This window comes from Rattus norvegicus, chromosome 8 (genome assembly GCF_021556685.1).
Source record: "Rattus norvegicus strain SHRSP/BbbUtx chromosome 8, alternate assembly SHRSP_T2T, whole genome shotgun sequence".
In the NCBI taxonomy this organism is placed as follows: domain Eukaryota; kingdom Metazoa; phylum Chordata; class Mammalia; order Rodentia; family Muridae; genus Rattus; species Rattus norvegicus.
Genome location: NC_141541.1, coordinates 67,970,858 through 67,986,897, shown reverse-complemented (window position 1 = coordinate 67,986,897; position 16,040 = coordinate 67,970,858). Strand labels below are relative to the sequence as shown.

The 16,040-nt window shown below is 36.9% G+C and overlaps 1 protein-coding gene and 1 long non-coding RNA gene across 34 annotated transcripts in view; one reads left to right on the top strand and one right to left on the bottom strand.

The window, feature by feature from the left end:
* The window catches only part of Myo9a (myosin IXA), a 203,022-nt gene that overhangs the window by 87,620 nt on the left and 99,362 nt on the right, over positions 1–16,040 (bottom strand). For 15 of the 23 annotated variants that reach the window (XR_015626337.1, XR_015626338.1, XR_015626339.1 and 12 more), the window contains 3 exon segments: positions 12,282–12,477; positions 7,577–7,696; positions 2,893–2,968 (listed from right to left, as the gene is read on the bottom strand). Coding sequence is in view for 19 of the 23 variants with exons in the window: in XM_087560284.1 (XP_087416410.1) it covers positions 2,893–2,968; positions 7,577–7,696; positions 12,282–12,477 (392 nt within the window). In the remaining 4 variants the exon portion in view is untranslated. 23 annotated transcript variants of the gene reach the window in all.
* Positions 1–16,040, top strand: part of LOC102546766 (uncharacterized) — a 150,480-nt gene that overhangs the window by 97,848 nt on the left and 36,592 nt on the right. For all 11 annotated transcript variants that reach the window (XR_015627748.1, XR_015627742.1, XR_015627747.1 and 8 more), the window contains one exon: positions 12,312–12,537. This is a non-coding gene — a long non-coding RNA (uncharacterized LOC102546766). The remainder of the gene's footprint in view (positions 1–12,311; positions 12,538–16,040) is intronic.

The following is a 16,040-nucleotide window of genomic DNA, read 5'->3' as shown; positions in this document are numbered from 1 at the left end:
CAGGAGTATTATCTGAATTCAAGGCCAGTCTGGACTACATACCAATATCATGTCTCAAACAAAATAAAAGAAAATGACAAAGAAAAAATAAAAATTTGATCATCAGCATAAAGTGAAGAAGTCTTAACTAAACAACAATTTAAAAAGTTAAAAGCATTTAATTCAAGACCATCAGCTCATTAAGTATCACAGTGATGTCAAGACCTTACAACAAAGGCCTATATTTCACTTACTTAAGAGCAAAGGCAGGAGGATCACAAGCTCAAGGCCTGCTTGGGCTACAATGTGAGATGAAGATCAGCTGGGGCAATTTAGTGTGATCTTACCAAAATCAAACACAGCAAAAAAAGGGCTGGGACTGAGGATATAGTTCAGTGTAGAGTGCTGGCCTAGCATGAACAAGGGTCTAAATCCAACCCCTGGCACTAGAATGGGAAAAAAGTTATGGGATGAAATAATATTACCTACCTCAAGACAGGCAACAAGTACCCGATATGTCTCCTCACTTGAGACAACATTGCACTAGCTGAATGCATTCTAATAAAACTATAGTAATCTCCCTTTCTTCACAAGGAATATATATTCCAAGTCTACCACAATCTGTATTCACTTCTTATATATAAGTACTATAATAGCCCCATAGATGCATACATTTGAATGCTTGGTCATTGGGGAGTGGCACTACTTGACAGGGATTAGGAGGTGTGGTCTTATAGGAGGAAGTATGTCACTGGGAGTAGGCTTATAAGTTTCAAAAGCCCAAACAAGGCTCAGAAGCACAGTACTCAGCAAGCTTACAGTACAGTTAAATGCTTTCTTTAATAAGAGCTGCCATGGTCATGGTGTCTCCTCAAAGCAATGAATACTGTGACAAATACTTATGATGTTTCATTTCTAATTGAGCCATGGTAAGAAACTGGCAATGTTAATAATAAAATAGAGCAGTGCATAGGTGGCCCTGCCTTTAATCTCAGCATGTGGAAGATAAGAGGCAGGTGGATCTCTATAAGTTCAAAGCTAGTCTGGTCTACAGAGCAAGTTCCAGGAAAGCCAGGGCTACACAGAAAATACTGTTATGAAAAACTGAAAAAAATAAATAAAAAATAAAATAGAACCATGGTAAGAATCAACAGTCATAAGATTAAAGAGTAGCACATAATTTTAAATTGGGGAATTTTTTATTTTTAGAATTCCCTAGGTAATATTTCTGAGGCTCAGTCAACCATGAATAAATGAAAAGTAGAAAGTAAAACTAAACGAAAGTGACTGTGTTTTAGAAATTGAAGGTCTACCGACAGCCTGTAACTTCCAGGGAAAGGTTTCTTTGCTCAACCTCAACTAAGCCTGGTCATCTAGCAGCTATTTAACCTTACACAAGAGAGGTAGGAAAGAGTGTGTGCATCTTCTTGGAATAGCTTTCAAATAGCTCACAGCCAACATGGGACAAAAGAACACTCTACTCCATATATTAGAGATTTATGCAATGATACATGCTTTAATCATGCAGAAAAAAAAAAAAAAAAACAAATACACAGCGAGCGCCATTGTAACTTCTACACTGCTCCAAGCTCGAATGACTTCAGTGGACTTAAAAAGTAATCACCATTTCTAGCCCCAGCCTTCAACATTCTCCCTTTCTGTTTTGGAGATTAGATATTAACAATAACTCACATTCGTGCATAAAATTAGAAAATAACTGTAAATGTCCAAGGGAAAGAAATATAAGATAGCTGAAAAGTCCTTAGCTGTATACCTTAAACTGTTCTTGGGCACAGAAACATCTACAGTTGAAAAAACAAGCAAACAGAAGAAGAAGAGAAAAACAAACCAAATCAAAGAACAGATGACATGTGCAAAGGAAGACTTATCTGATATCTATTTACCACATTATGTTCAAATGCTCACTGCATCAAAAATCAAAAAATAAAAATTAGAAATCACACACACACACCAAACTCAGAAAGCATGGCCTATTGAGAGGGAAAAAACAAATCAAAAGAAACTATCTCTGAAAAAGATGTCTTGGCAGATACACAAGTAAAAGACATGAAAAACTGTTAAAGCCTGGTGTGGAGTGATTCAGGTCTATATTCCCAACACTTCAGAGTTGGAGGATCAGAAAGTCAAGGCCATCTCTGGTTACATAGCAAGTTCTAAGACAGACTATACTATATGATACACTGTCTCAAACAAACCAAGAAGCAAACAGAATAGAAATCCCAGGGTGGGAATAGCAAGATAGCCCAGAGAATAAGGCGCTTGCTGTCAAGACTGATTATATTAGTTTGATATCTGGGTCCTGCATGGGTGAAAGAGAGAAACTCGCCCACCAAGTTTTTCTCTCATTTTCAAACACATCCTAAGCACATTTCCCAACCCCAACAAAGACAAAGTAAATAAAATTTAAAAGCAAAACAATCTGTGAATAGGAGAGTCAACTCAGTGCTTTATGTACTTGCTGTACAAGCCTGAGGATCTGAGAAAGAGCCCCATGACTAATGTAAGAGCTAGATGCCATACCTATAACCAAGTACGCCCATGCAGACACAAGGCAACCTCCAGACACCTGTGAGCCTGATAACCTGATACATACAGTAGTGAAAACAAAGAGGTCCAGCCACCTCAAAAACGGTAAACTGACATCCAAGGCTACCTTCTGAGCATCACACATGTGCCATGATACAGTCACCCTTACCCACACAGATATGACCACAACACACTCTCACAAATACACAAAAACAAAATTCTGAGTGTGGCGGCACACACCTATAATCCTAGCACTCAGTCTGAAGCAGGAAAATCACAGGCTGCCAGGCTATATAGCAATGTCCAAAAATAGAAGATGGTTATTCATTCCATATTGCCTTGTAAACAAACATATACCAAACTTACTGTTGATTTTTTTCATTCAGAGTGTTCATGCCTTGAAGATCAGAAAGAGGTGTTCTTGGGTTTTTCCGGGTTATACCTAACAAAAGGAAAAAAGTAGAAAATTTAAACAAATTAGTGCATGCTCTAAACAAATTAGGCATGACTCATTTCAAGATAACTTTTCATGGCAACAGCGTTACCTTTTAAGAAATAAATACCAAGGTGTTCAATGCCATTAGTTTGTAAGCTAATCCTTTATTTCACTAAACTATCTCAGCACTCTATTATGTTTACATGAACCCATTTCTGTACTTTTGGTTCACAGACTTCCTTCCCTCCTCTGTTCCCTTCCTTCCATTTCCCTCCCTTTTTGTAATACCATGTATTAAGTCCAGGGCTTTGGGTATGCTATATAAGAAGAGCCACTCTCCACAGGAAGATGAGATTTTAAGTCGGCTACCAGACTCATCTAAACCAGCTTCCAAAAGACTGAGAATAAGGAATTGTTTATTAGGTCATTCTAAGTCAGGGTCTCTAATAAGGCTGTACTCAAGTTGCCAAGCAAAACTGCAGTCCTCCTGGGACTAGAATGAAGGAAGATTTACTCTTAGGTCATCCAGACAAGTTGCTGAGGAAACCCATTTCCTTATTAACTATTGGCTGAAGGCTCTGTTGGAACACTGAATGGAGCTGCTCACAACATCAGTAACAGTGGCTTCTCTGACAGAGATGTAAAAGCTACCAAGTTAAGGCACACAAAAGATGGCAATCTTTTCTAATAATATTAGAAGTGACACACTAGCCAAGTTCCTTTGTCACACAGACCCACGCTTGTAAAATATAGGAGTGAACTGGCTGCCTCAAAGACATTTACAAACTTCATTTTCCAAGTGTTCAGGGCTAAAAATAAATTTTGTGTATGTATTAGGTACTCTACAAGATTGCTGAGTTCACGTTTTAGTTCTAAAACGTTTTTTTTTAGACTTTTATCATTCTAATAGTCTCATTAATTCCTCGCCTTCAATACCTTTTCTATGTTTTTGTTGCTGTATCAAAACATCTTTACCTTGATTCTAAGTATCTGGAGAAAGTCTGCTCTAAGATTTTCATGCAAACCTTTAGAAACTGGGGCAATTTAGTTGCCAAGTTTTAAAAGAACAGGTGCAGAATTGTGGCAGTCTTTCTTCATCTCTGAGATGATCACATACTTTTTCTTTTATACAATGTTAACAAAGTAAGCTAACTTGATTGTTGACCTGCTGTGGATCTCCACTGTCCCCCTAAGGCCAATGCATCAGAAGTTTGGCTCTGTCATGGCTAGGCGTATGTATTTGGGTCATTAATAGTGCATATACAAAGGTGGTGCTGGAACTTCAGCCTCTTCTTGTTTCCTAGCCTTGAAGGGCGTGTTGTTATGCTACATGTTCATCTCACAGTATGGTGCCCTATGTAAAGCAGTAGTATAAACATACTACAGACTGTTATTTCCTTTGTTTATCACTGATTTTCAGCTCTCAACATCATATGCCTTCTTTTCCCTTTTAAAGGTCTAATAGGTTGTTTCTCCTAGATTCTTAATGTGAAAACTTCAATCATCATTTATTGCATTTTTTTTTAGGATCCCCCTACCTCCCACCCCACCCCCCAAGGTTTCATATTTCCATTCATTCTGCTGTCCCTCCGGGCTTCTCTCCTGTGCCCCACTGCTATACCTGATCATGATCCCCTCTTCCCCTCCAGCTCCCCCTCCTCTCTCCTACCCAGGTCCCTCCCTCCCTCTGCCTCCAGTGATTGCTTTCTTCTCCCTTCCAAGTGGGATTGAAGTATCCTCACTTAGGCCATTTTGCTTGTTAACCTTATTGAGTTCTCTGGATTGTATCCCAGGTATTCTATACATTTTTGGCTAATATCCCCTTATTAGTAAGTATATACCATGCATGTCCTTTTGGGTCTGAATTACCTCACTCAGGATGATATTTTCTAGTTCCATCCATTTGCCTGCAAAACTCATGATTAACCTCATTCTTTTTTTTTTGTTGTTGTTAAAATTAATGTATTTGTAACTATTTTCTTTCTTTCTTTTTTTTTTTTTTTTTTTTTTTTAGGGCACCAGTCATTTATTTTATCTCAAGTATTCTTTTTGTAAATGTTTTTTTTTTTTTGAGTACAGCCCCATTATAATTCTGAATGGATTGTACAGAAATAACAATTTCTTTAAAGGCTATATAATACTCCTTTGTTCTGCATAAAACAGGGCAAGTGTCCTATTATATTGCAAAACTATTTTCACTAATGAATCTAACAGTTGACAAATCTGGGCTCACTTTTCTGGTATGTCAATTGGCATTATAGGTAGCCATTTTGTTCCCTATGCCAGGAAGTTTCCTTTTTTTCTTTTTTTTTTTTGTTTTTTTTGTTTTGTTTTTAATTTTTTTTAATTTATTTAATACGTAATAATAATTCTTTGGTTTCCGGGTAAACATCCCCCTCCCCCCTCCCCTTCCTTATGGGTGTTCCCCTCCCAACCATCCCCCCATTGCCGCCCTACCCCCAACAGTCTAGTTCACTGGGGATTAACCTCATTCTTAATAGCTGAATAGTATTCGACTGTATAAACGAACCACATTTTCTGTATTCCTCCATCTGTTGTGGGACATCTGGGTTGTTTCCAGCTTCTGGTTATCATAGATAAGGCCGCTGTAAACATAGTGGAGCACATGTCCCTGTGGCATGGTAGGGCATCTTTTTGGTATATGCCAAAGAATGATATAGCTGGGTCTTCAGGTCTATTACCAAATTTTTGAAGAACCTCCACACTGTTTGCAGAGTGGTTATACCACTTTTTTTTTTTTTAATGTAAGAATTTAAGAGCTAGAGAGATGGCTCGGTGGTTAAGAGCACTTATTGCGGGGGTTGAGGATTTAGCTCAGTGTTAGAGCGCTTGCTTAGCAAGCACAAGGCCCTGGGTTTGGTCCCCAGCTCCGGAAAAAAAAAAAAAAAGAAGAAGAAGAAAAAAAAAGAGCACTTATTGCCCTTCAGGAGGACCTGAGTTCAATTCCCATCACCCACATCACCAATTCACAAATGCCTGTAACTCCAAGGAATCTGACATCCTCTTCTGGCTTCCAAAGCACCTGGATGTATGTATGTATGTATGTATGTATGTATGTATGTATGTATGTATGTATGTGCGATACATATATATGTATATATCATACACCCCTAAGTAAAAAGAAATTAAGAAAATAATTTAAAGCTGTATTTTTTTTCTTTTTAAACATTTTAGATGCATTCTACACATGTAATGAGCCATGATTGTATAACAGTGGTAACAAAATACTTTAAAGCTGCACCTGAATATAACTGCAGTGGAAAATGGAATAGATATATAAAATAAATTAAGGCACCAATATTCAGGGAATTGCCAGTGTATAACTTCTTCATACAGCAAACAGACCCATAAACTACAGTATGGTCCAGTCTGCAGGTACCAAGTTCAATCATGAAGAAACAAATAAAACAACTGAACCACATACAGCTACTTTAGATTTAAGTTCTTTTAAGCTGGCCTCAAAAGACTGTTTTTGAAAGATTAAGAATATAAAATGAACATCAAAATGAGGACTGTGTATCTTTAGAAATAATTTCAATAATTAAGAATAAATTCTAAAGACATCTTTTTAACAACATGACTTACCTTTATTCTTCCTACAAGGAAAAATACAAGATACATTTTCTTATACCAACACAGTGAAAAAGAACTTACTGCACTTAATTCTAAGCACTTCTTAAATTGTTCTTTTATTAAGTAAACTATTATGGATTTCCAACTAGAAAACTCTAATAAAAGTAGTAAAGAAAATGCATGGCAATTTACTAAATGTACAATGCAAATCTTGAGTAAATTTGGCCCACTATAAACAAATGATTTAATTTTCTGAAAAACTCATTTATTATCACAATACGAGTACACCCAATTATTGAAACCACATAGCAGACCAAAGAACCTATTTCAACCAAAGAACCTATTTCATGTAAACTAACAAAAGCCAAGGAAGAAATGGAGACCAAATGCATTCTTTATATCAATTTTAAACAATAAACATATGTGTATTCTAAATGTTACTCTTTGTGCTGAAATTCTGATGTGGTGAGTTCTCTTATATCAGACATAGAAAGTCTGAGTCAAGGATTAGAGTCAACTTAAATGCATCCTCTAGAGATTCACAATTATAGCATGCTGATGTGGGCATCAAACATAAACAAGTACAAAATTTAGCTAGATATGAGGAAGCTTTGGGGAGTTTTGAATATCATAATCACTGTGTTAATTTCATGAGTTTACCAAATTGTTCTCTTGTTTTACTTTAATTACATTTCACTAAAATATTCAAAAAACAAGTAAGAGAAAGTTTACTGCTGATTTCTATGCAATTAATCAGATATTTCCAACACAAAATTGGAAACCAATTCAGTGAGGGTGGCCTAGATAATTAACAGTGAGGTGTACAGTGAGTGGGACAGTTAAAATCAATCACATTAAAGGACAGGTATATCAGCACTTTCCAGAGAAAGCAGTAGAGTCTGCGTAAAGAACTGTGAAGGGCGTGTCCTATGCAATCTCCATGCTACACTCATGAATGCTCTTGATTTCCATTTCCAAATAGATGTGACAACATAGGGTTAAGAGGATTTGAAGCCTTACTGTACTTCTCTTCCTTGCACCTCTGCAGAATCTCTAAGCTCCTCTGGTGGACTGGGTGTTGGAGAAAGCTAAAACTATCCATACTTTTCAAAATTGTACATGGTGTTGTATCATCATGTCCTTAAGATGCAAAACAAAATAAAAAATGGAAAAAAGAAAAAGATATTATGTAGGCCAAAACCAATATAAGAATCAAACACGATGATACCAACTATCTTGATATATTTTAAAATATTAAGTAATGTGAAGGATTCTCACCAACTAACAAATAATAGGAAAAAAACAAATATTCTTTTCAAATATGCTAAACATTTATTTTATTAATCAAAGTATTCTGAGCTAATGCTATATTAAAATTTCTAGATTATAAGGAACATTTCAAACAAGTAGTATCATCTGGTTGTTCTTGGAAAATTATTCCTTTCTGGAATATTTTTAGCATATACTTGGCAACATTGATAGAATCCGAGAGAAATTATACCCAAACAATTACAGAAAAATGTACCCTGTCTTCTACAAATCTGGCAGTCAGGTACACTTGTCTCGTCAGTGTCTGTCGAGTGTGTGCTGAGAGGAAGTAGTAGCACACCACAGAGGGGCTCCTGAGCAGCACTCTGCATTCATAAACCTGAAAAAATAGCTGGAGAACCCACACCGCCCCACTGGAAAGGAGATAAAGTGAATGACGAGCAGAACAGAGAAGAGACAGTAAAGACAAAAGCACTCAGATAAGTGCGAACCAAATGAGTCACCTGAACAGTAAGGCATGGAAAAGGGGTGATTTCAATACTATAAATATCAGCAAGAAATGGATTTAAGGTAGAATACAGAGGGGCTGGGGATTTAGCTCAGTGGTAGAGCACTTGCCTAGCAAGCACAAGGCCCTGGGTTCGGTCCTCAGTTCCGGGAAAAAAAAAAAAAAAAAAAGTAGAATACAGAGTTTCCACATTTCAGAAGAGATAAACTCTTGGGTATCATTATCTCAGAGATTACCTTAAGAGTTAGGAAGGAATGGCTACATTTAACAATTTTGCTTCTAAAAATGACAACAATATAATCTACAGACAAACTAAGTGAAATAATGAACTGAAGTTCCATTAGTGCACTTCACTGTACAATTAGGAATGGGTCTCAATGTCATAAATTACAAATATTTCTCAAGATAATAATTTTAAAGCTCATAGAAAGACTAATTCAAAAACTCTTGCAAAGTATTTTTTCATTTCATTGAAATTTCCTAGCCTAGATTTCTAAATTTAGAAAATACTACCTACACTTATAAGAGAAGACATAATCTTATTAATCATCAGTTAGTACAAAAAAGTAGCAGTCTTTTTTAAAATAGGAAATCCACTTCAAGAATTTTATCACACTGAAAAACTAAAATGTTATAGTAAAAAACATCATTTAGCAGAGAAAATGTAATCTTGTATTAATCAGATAATACATAAAAATCTCAGACTTAAAAAACTCTACTTCAAACATTTTAACGAGATGATAATAAAAAGTAACTTTTTAAATGGATCATTTAGCCAAGATGAGAATCAATAATTTGAAATATTTACGTTTTTATAAAATGACTGCTTAATGTCACTTCATTGTCACAAGATACTTTAATAGAAAATACTCGATTTTCATTATTACCAGTAATTTACCTCTGCTGGCCAGGTATCAGACTAGCCTACACATGGCCAGTCAGGTAAAGTGGACAAGTTTGTAGAGTAGAGAAAGAAGATACTATGCGAACTATATTTATAATTCTCTCAATCAATTGATAAATTATTTAATTTTGTTACATTTTTCTGGTTTTGCTTGTTTTTTAACTCTGTACTCATTTATGATGCCCTGCTTACATTGTGTTTATCCTTTTAGCCAAGCCTCCTTAGAAACAGTAGAACACGGGGTTAATTCTTTGCCATTTTGATAGATAATACAGGTGTTTTGAAAGCTATAAACCTGTCCATAAGCAGTTTTTGTTTTATCTTCTATATATTGTTATATACTTTCTGGTTTTCTCCTAGTAGTGTGTAAAACACCTATATAATTACTTATATAACCAAGAATCATTTTTAGGCAAAACTTCTATGGTCCTCTGGCCCAAAAATAGAGTATGGAAGGACATAAACTAATCAAACAGGAATTAATTAGTACAGACTGTGTTTGTTCATTCTTATCTCCTACTCAAAGTATCTTCTACCTTTTCTTGTGATTTTTTTCTTGAACTCTTTATATGGAAGGATGTTATTTGCTTTCTACCTATTGTCGTTTTTATTTTTCTTTTCCTTCAATCACTACCCTCTTTTATATCAAACACATTTTTTAAAATTAGTTAACAGTTGATATGAAAATTATAATTAAAATAGTAATTTATATCTAGTCTAAGTTAAAAAACAACTTCAAATGCTTGAAAAGTGGCCCTTATCACTTTCTCTACACTGTTACTATTAAACAAGCTTTATCTTTTAAACAGTAAGATCATCAGCACAGAATCAGTTAGTACTTTAAGCAGCTGTCTCTCAGATTGGAGTGCTAGAAAATGTAAAAATTACGTTTACTCCACCTTTTTGTAGTTAACTATAATAGTGCTCTTTATTTCTTCCCTAATGTTTCTATTATTCCTTTTTAAAACTGTATTTATGTGTATGTATCTATTTTTGTGTATATGTGGACACTTGAGTGTAACTCTATCCAGAAGAGGACATTTGATTTCCCCCTAGAGCTGGAGTTGCCAGTGGTTGTGAACCACCTAACATAGACCCTGGGACGTGAACTCAGGTCCTCTGGAAAAGCAGCAAGTGCACTTAGCTGCTGAGTCACCTCCCCAGGTCATTACTATCATCTTAACCATTTCAACCACAAGAACTCCCTTTGATACTTCCCAAGGTAGTGTGGTAGTTTGACTAAGAATAGTCCCTATAGGTTCATTATGTTTGAATGCTTTGTCACTAGGGAATGGGGCTACTTTGCAGGGTTTAGGAGGTGTGGCCTTATGGGAGTACATGTGGCTTTGTTAGAAAAAGTATGTCATGGATGGGAGAGGGGCTTTGTAGTTTCAAATGCTCAAGGTAGGCCCAGTATTTCTCTCTTCCTGCTGCCTGCCCATCTGGATGTAGAAGTCTTAACTACCTTCCCAGAACTATGTCTGCCTGCTTATTGCCACAATTCAAGCCATGACAACAATGAACTAAAGCTCTGAAGCCAACCCCAATTAAAGGGTGTCCTGGTGTCCTGGTGTCTCTTTACAGCATAGAACACTGACTAAGGCAATGGCAAAGACTACTAATAATCAAGTCACGTAGGATTCCCCAGGATGTTTTTCTGCTTCTGTTGTTGGGTTATTTTGTTTTGTGTTTGAGACAGTATCTCTCTAAATAGCCCTGCTTCTCCTCAAACTCACTATGTAGACTAAACTGGCATGGAAGTTAAGTGTCTGACTCACTCTACCTCCCAGGTAAAAAATCAGAACTTAAGTTTAAAAGCTGACTTTGAAGGTTTGTTTACTCCTATGACATACAACTTAATTTGGAACCACAGAAGAATAAGGAAGCACTCATATAATCCTACTGAAAGGCATGTCTCAACTACATAAAAATCAGAAGATTCTAACTATACACATTCCAAATGGCCACATGTGCCTATGAACTTGATCTCATGCACATGGAGTGTCTCGTGGCTTAAAGAAAAAGGAAGTAGGGGCTGGGGATTTAGCTCAGTGGTAGAGCGCTTGCCTAGGAAGCGCAAGGCCCTGGGTTCGGTCCCCAGCTCCGAAAAAAAGAACCAAAAAAAAAAAAAAAAAAAAAAAAAGAAAAAGAAAAAGGAAGTACCCAAGAAAAAAATCATTTATAAATTTCAAACTAAAAACTCAATAAAAAGAATTATCAGGTTAAAAAAAAAAAAACCTTAATGAACAGATCATCCTTTAATAGAAAAGAAAAAGTGCTTTTACTTACAAAATTGGTCAACAGATAAGGTGACTGGGGCAGGAGACTCATCAAATTACACTCCCTGACCCCAACATTTTGTTTCCTACTTTGCTTTTTCATATTAAATTATGATTGAATTTGTAGAAAAAAACACAGAAAACACGAAATGGAGAAAACATTAAAATCAAATTCCGAATCATTATATGATTATCAGCATACATTTTTGTTCATAACTACTACTGTGATGATTTTCATGAGAGTAGCCCCTGTGCACTCAATATATTTGAATACTTGGTCTACAGTTGGTGAAATTGTTTGAGAAGAATTAGTAGGCGTGACCTTCTTGGAAGAGGTGTCACTGAGTCTGGGCTTCTGAGCTTTGAAAACCTCATGCCAGGCCCAGTTTCACTGTCTGCCTGCACCTTTCAGATCAGATATAAGCACTCGGATATTGCCCAAGTACCATGCTTGCCTACACCATAATGACCATGGACTAACCCTCCAAAACTATAAACAAGCCCCCAATTAGATGTTCCCCTTTATAACCAGCCTTGGTCATGCTGTTTCATCACACAATAGCAACCCTAACTAAGACACTCATTATACTTATCAATATCTATTATGAAAATATAGCAACATATACCTACACACTTACAGAAACATACACCTAATCACTTAAAGGTGTGATTTATCAGCTATAAAACATGATTACAGGATATGGCAAGGAAACAGAACAAAATAAAAAGTATTATCATGGAAGAATACTAGCAAGATTGGCTTACCACTTTTTCTCTGAATATGTCTTTTCCCAGCTTCCCTGAAAGCAACCACAGCTCTAAAAAATGCTCGGAGAACTGCCCATCGGAAAACAGCTACGGGATCAATGCCAGTCATCCCAGAAACAAAAGCATTCCTGCTACTTCTCAGAAGAGCCACAATGTCTGGACGCATATGATCTGTATTTTTTTCCCGAAAATCCTATGAAAAAAGTACCAATGTTATTTCTGAAAAAGACTACTAAAATCAAGAAGATAGTAGGTATGTTTGAATGGTGGGTGAATAGAGATTGTAGAACTGAATTCTATTCTGAGTAGCTACCTGGGTGAGGTGCCTTCTAAAAAGTGCCAGTTAATTCTGAAACTACTGAATTATGTAAGAAATAGTGAATACTCTAATTTTATTATGGATTATTAGACAGTTAATTTCAAGGGGTATTCGATAAAATGGTATGATAGAAAACTTAAAAGATCTAGCCTTGAAAAAACCAGACAAAAGAGAGCCTCACTTGTTCTCCAGGGTGATCAGTGGGCAGGTTAGACAAAAAGCAGAAAAGCCAGGGACTGTAGATACTGGCTGAAGCTGCATGTGGTCGGAAAATAGGTAAATAACATACTGAGGGTCTGAAAAGTAGAGCTTGGTTTTCTTTCGTCTCATTCAATGATAAAAGAATTGGAAATGTAGAAGAACTGAATACTAGCCAGTTAGTATATTAAAATATCTGACCCTGTACAAAAAAAAAAGTGGTACACAAAAATGAAGTACCTTTGTTATCTATCTTTGTTACCTATAATTTATAGTATTCTATTATCAGCTACTTTCTTTTTTTTTTTTTTAATTAACTTGAGTATTTCTTATATACATTTCGAGTGTTATTCCCTTTCCCAGTTTCCGGGCAAACATCCCCCTCCCCCCTCCCCTTTCTTATCGGTGTTCCACCCCCCATCCTCCCCGCATTGCCGCCCTCCCCCCAACAATCTAGTTTACTGGGGGTTCAGTCTTAGCAGGACCCAGGGCTTCCCCTTCCACTGGTGCTCTTACTAGGATAGTCATTGCTACCTATGAGGTCAGAGTCCAGGGTCAGTCCATGTATAGTCTTTAGGTAGTGGCTTAGTCCCTGGAAGCTCTGGTTGCTTGGCATTGTTGTTCATAAGGGGTCTCGAGCCCCTTCAAGTTCTTCCAGTTCTTTCTCTGATTCCTTCAACGGGGGTCCTATTCTCAGTTCAGTGGTTTGCTGCTGGCATACGACTCTGTGTTTGCTGTATTCTGGCTGTGTCTCTCAGGAGAGATCTACATCCGGCTCCTGTCGGTCTGCACTTCTTTGCTTCATCCATCTTGTCTAATTGGATGGCTGTATATGTATGGGCCACATGTGGGGCAGGCTCTGAATGGGTGTTCCTTCTGTGTCTGTTTTAATCTTTGCCGCTCTATTCCCTGCCAAGGGTATTCTTGTTCCCCTTTTAAAGAAGGAGTGAAGCATTCACATTTTGATCATCCGTCTTGAGTTTCATTTGTTCTAGGCATCTAGGGTAATCCAAGCATTTGGGCTAATAGCCACTTATCAATGAGTGCATACCATGTGTGTTTTTCTGTGATTGGGTTACCTCACTCAGGATGATATTTTCCAGTTCCAACCATTTGCCTACGAATTTCATAAAGTCATTGTTTTTGATAGCTGAGTAATATTCCATTGTGTAGATGTACCACATTTTCTGTATCCATTCCTCTGTTGAAGGGCATCTGGGTTCTTTCCAGCTTCTGGCTATTATAAATAAGGCTGCGATGAACATAGTGGAGCACGTGTCTTTTTTATATGTTGGGGCATCTTTTGGGTATATACCCAAGAGAGGTATAGCTGGATCCTCAGGCAGTTCAATGTCCAATTTTCTGAGGAACCTCCAGACTGATTTCCAGAATGGTTGTACCAGTCTGCAATCCCACCAACAATGGAGGAGTGTTCCTCTTTCTCCACATCCTCGCCAGCATCTGCTGTCACCTGAGTTTTTGATCTTAGCCATTCTCACTGGTGTGAGGTGAAATCTCAGGGTTGTTTTGATTTGCATTTCCCTTATGACTAAAGATGTTGAACATTTCTTTAGGTGTTTCTCAGCCATTCGGCATTCCTCGGCTGTGAATTCTTTGTTTAGCTCTGAACCCCATTTTTTAATAGGGTTATTTGTTTCCCTGCGGTCTAACTTCTTGAGTTCTTTGTATATTTTGGATATAAGGCCTCTATCTGTTGTAGGATTGGTAAAGATCTTTTCCCAATCTGTTGGTTGCCGTTTTGTCCTAACCACAGTGTCCTTTGCCTTACAGAAGCTTTGCAGTTTTATGAGATCCCATTTGTCGATTCTTGATCTTAGAGCATAAGCCATTGGTGTTTTATTCAGGAAATTTTTCCAGTGCCCATGTGTTCCAGATGCTGCCCTAGTTTTTCTTCTATTAGTTTGAGTGTGTCTGGTTTGATGTGGAGGTCCTTGATCCACTTGGACTTAAGCTTTGTACAGGGTGATAAGGATGGATCGATCTGCATTCTTCTACATGTTGACCTCCAGTTGAACCAGCACCATTTGCTGAAAATGCTATCTTTTTTCCATTGGATGGTTTTGGCTCCTTTGTCAAAAATCAAGTGCCCATAGGTGTGTGGGTTCATTTCTGGGTCTTCAATTCTGTTCCATTGGTCTATCTGTCTGTCTCTGTACCAATACCATGCAGTTTTTATCACTATTGCTCTATCAGCTACTTTCTAATGTATTTGTTTATATTGTTATGTATTAAAATGGAACTAACATTAGACTTTGTTGAATTTGTTTCGATTCTGGCAGGATTTCTTTAGCTTTAATACCAGGTACCACTATGTAGCCCTGGCTGGTCCTGGAACTCGTTATGTAGATTAGGTTGACCTTAAATTTACACAGATCCTTCTTAAGAAGTACTGACATTAAAAGAACGTACCACTATTTTTTTTTATGGTTCTTTTTATTGTCCTGATTTATTTATTTTTTAGCATGTTCTTCTCATTCAATTGGGATCAATGTGCACTTTTACAAGCTTTCTTGAGATGGAATCTGATATTTCTTTCATCCTAATTTCTTGTCTTAAATGATTTAAATGGATTCCACAAACTTTAAAATACTGCAGTCTTAACTCTTCAGTTAAAAATATATATTAGAATGACAAGTAGTTTTAGTTGTGATTTTTCTGGATTAATTCATCAACTAATTGGAAGAGTTTTGCTTAATGTTTAAATACACAGTAACTGCCTAAGTCACCCTATGGCATGTCTGTGTGCCCTGTAGCACAATAGATTTGTGCACAGCTCCTTCCATTTGGTTATAGCTTCTGCAGTACGAGGAATTACATTTAGAGCAGCACACAGACCAGACGAGCACTCTATCCCAGCGACAGTCTCAGCACTGCACCTACTTGTGGTCTCTTTCTGCTTTTGATCAACATTTTATCAACTGGATACTTTCCTCGTTGTGAAATATCCCTGTTTACCTCCAGTAATATCTCTAGCATATGTCTATTTCTTTAGTGAGTATATAATTTCACCCTTCAATCATCTTTTACTTTAAATCTACTTGGTAACATACATAAACATCACAGAAACAGGAGTGTATACTATATGATCAATGTCTCTGTAAGTCTTGGGAATTTGTATACTTGGTTCCCACTCGGTGATGGTTCAAGAGGTGTGGTCTTGCTTAAGCATGCCAGTGTAGTCAGGTTGTGAGTTTAAAGACTCACATCATTTCTTGTTC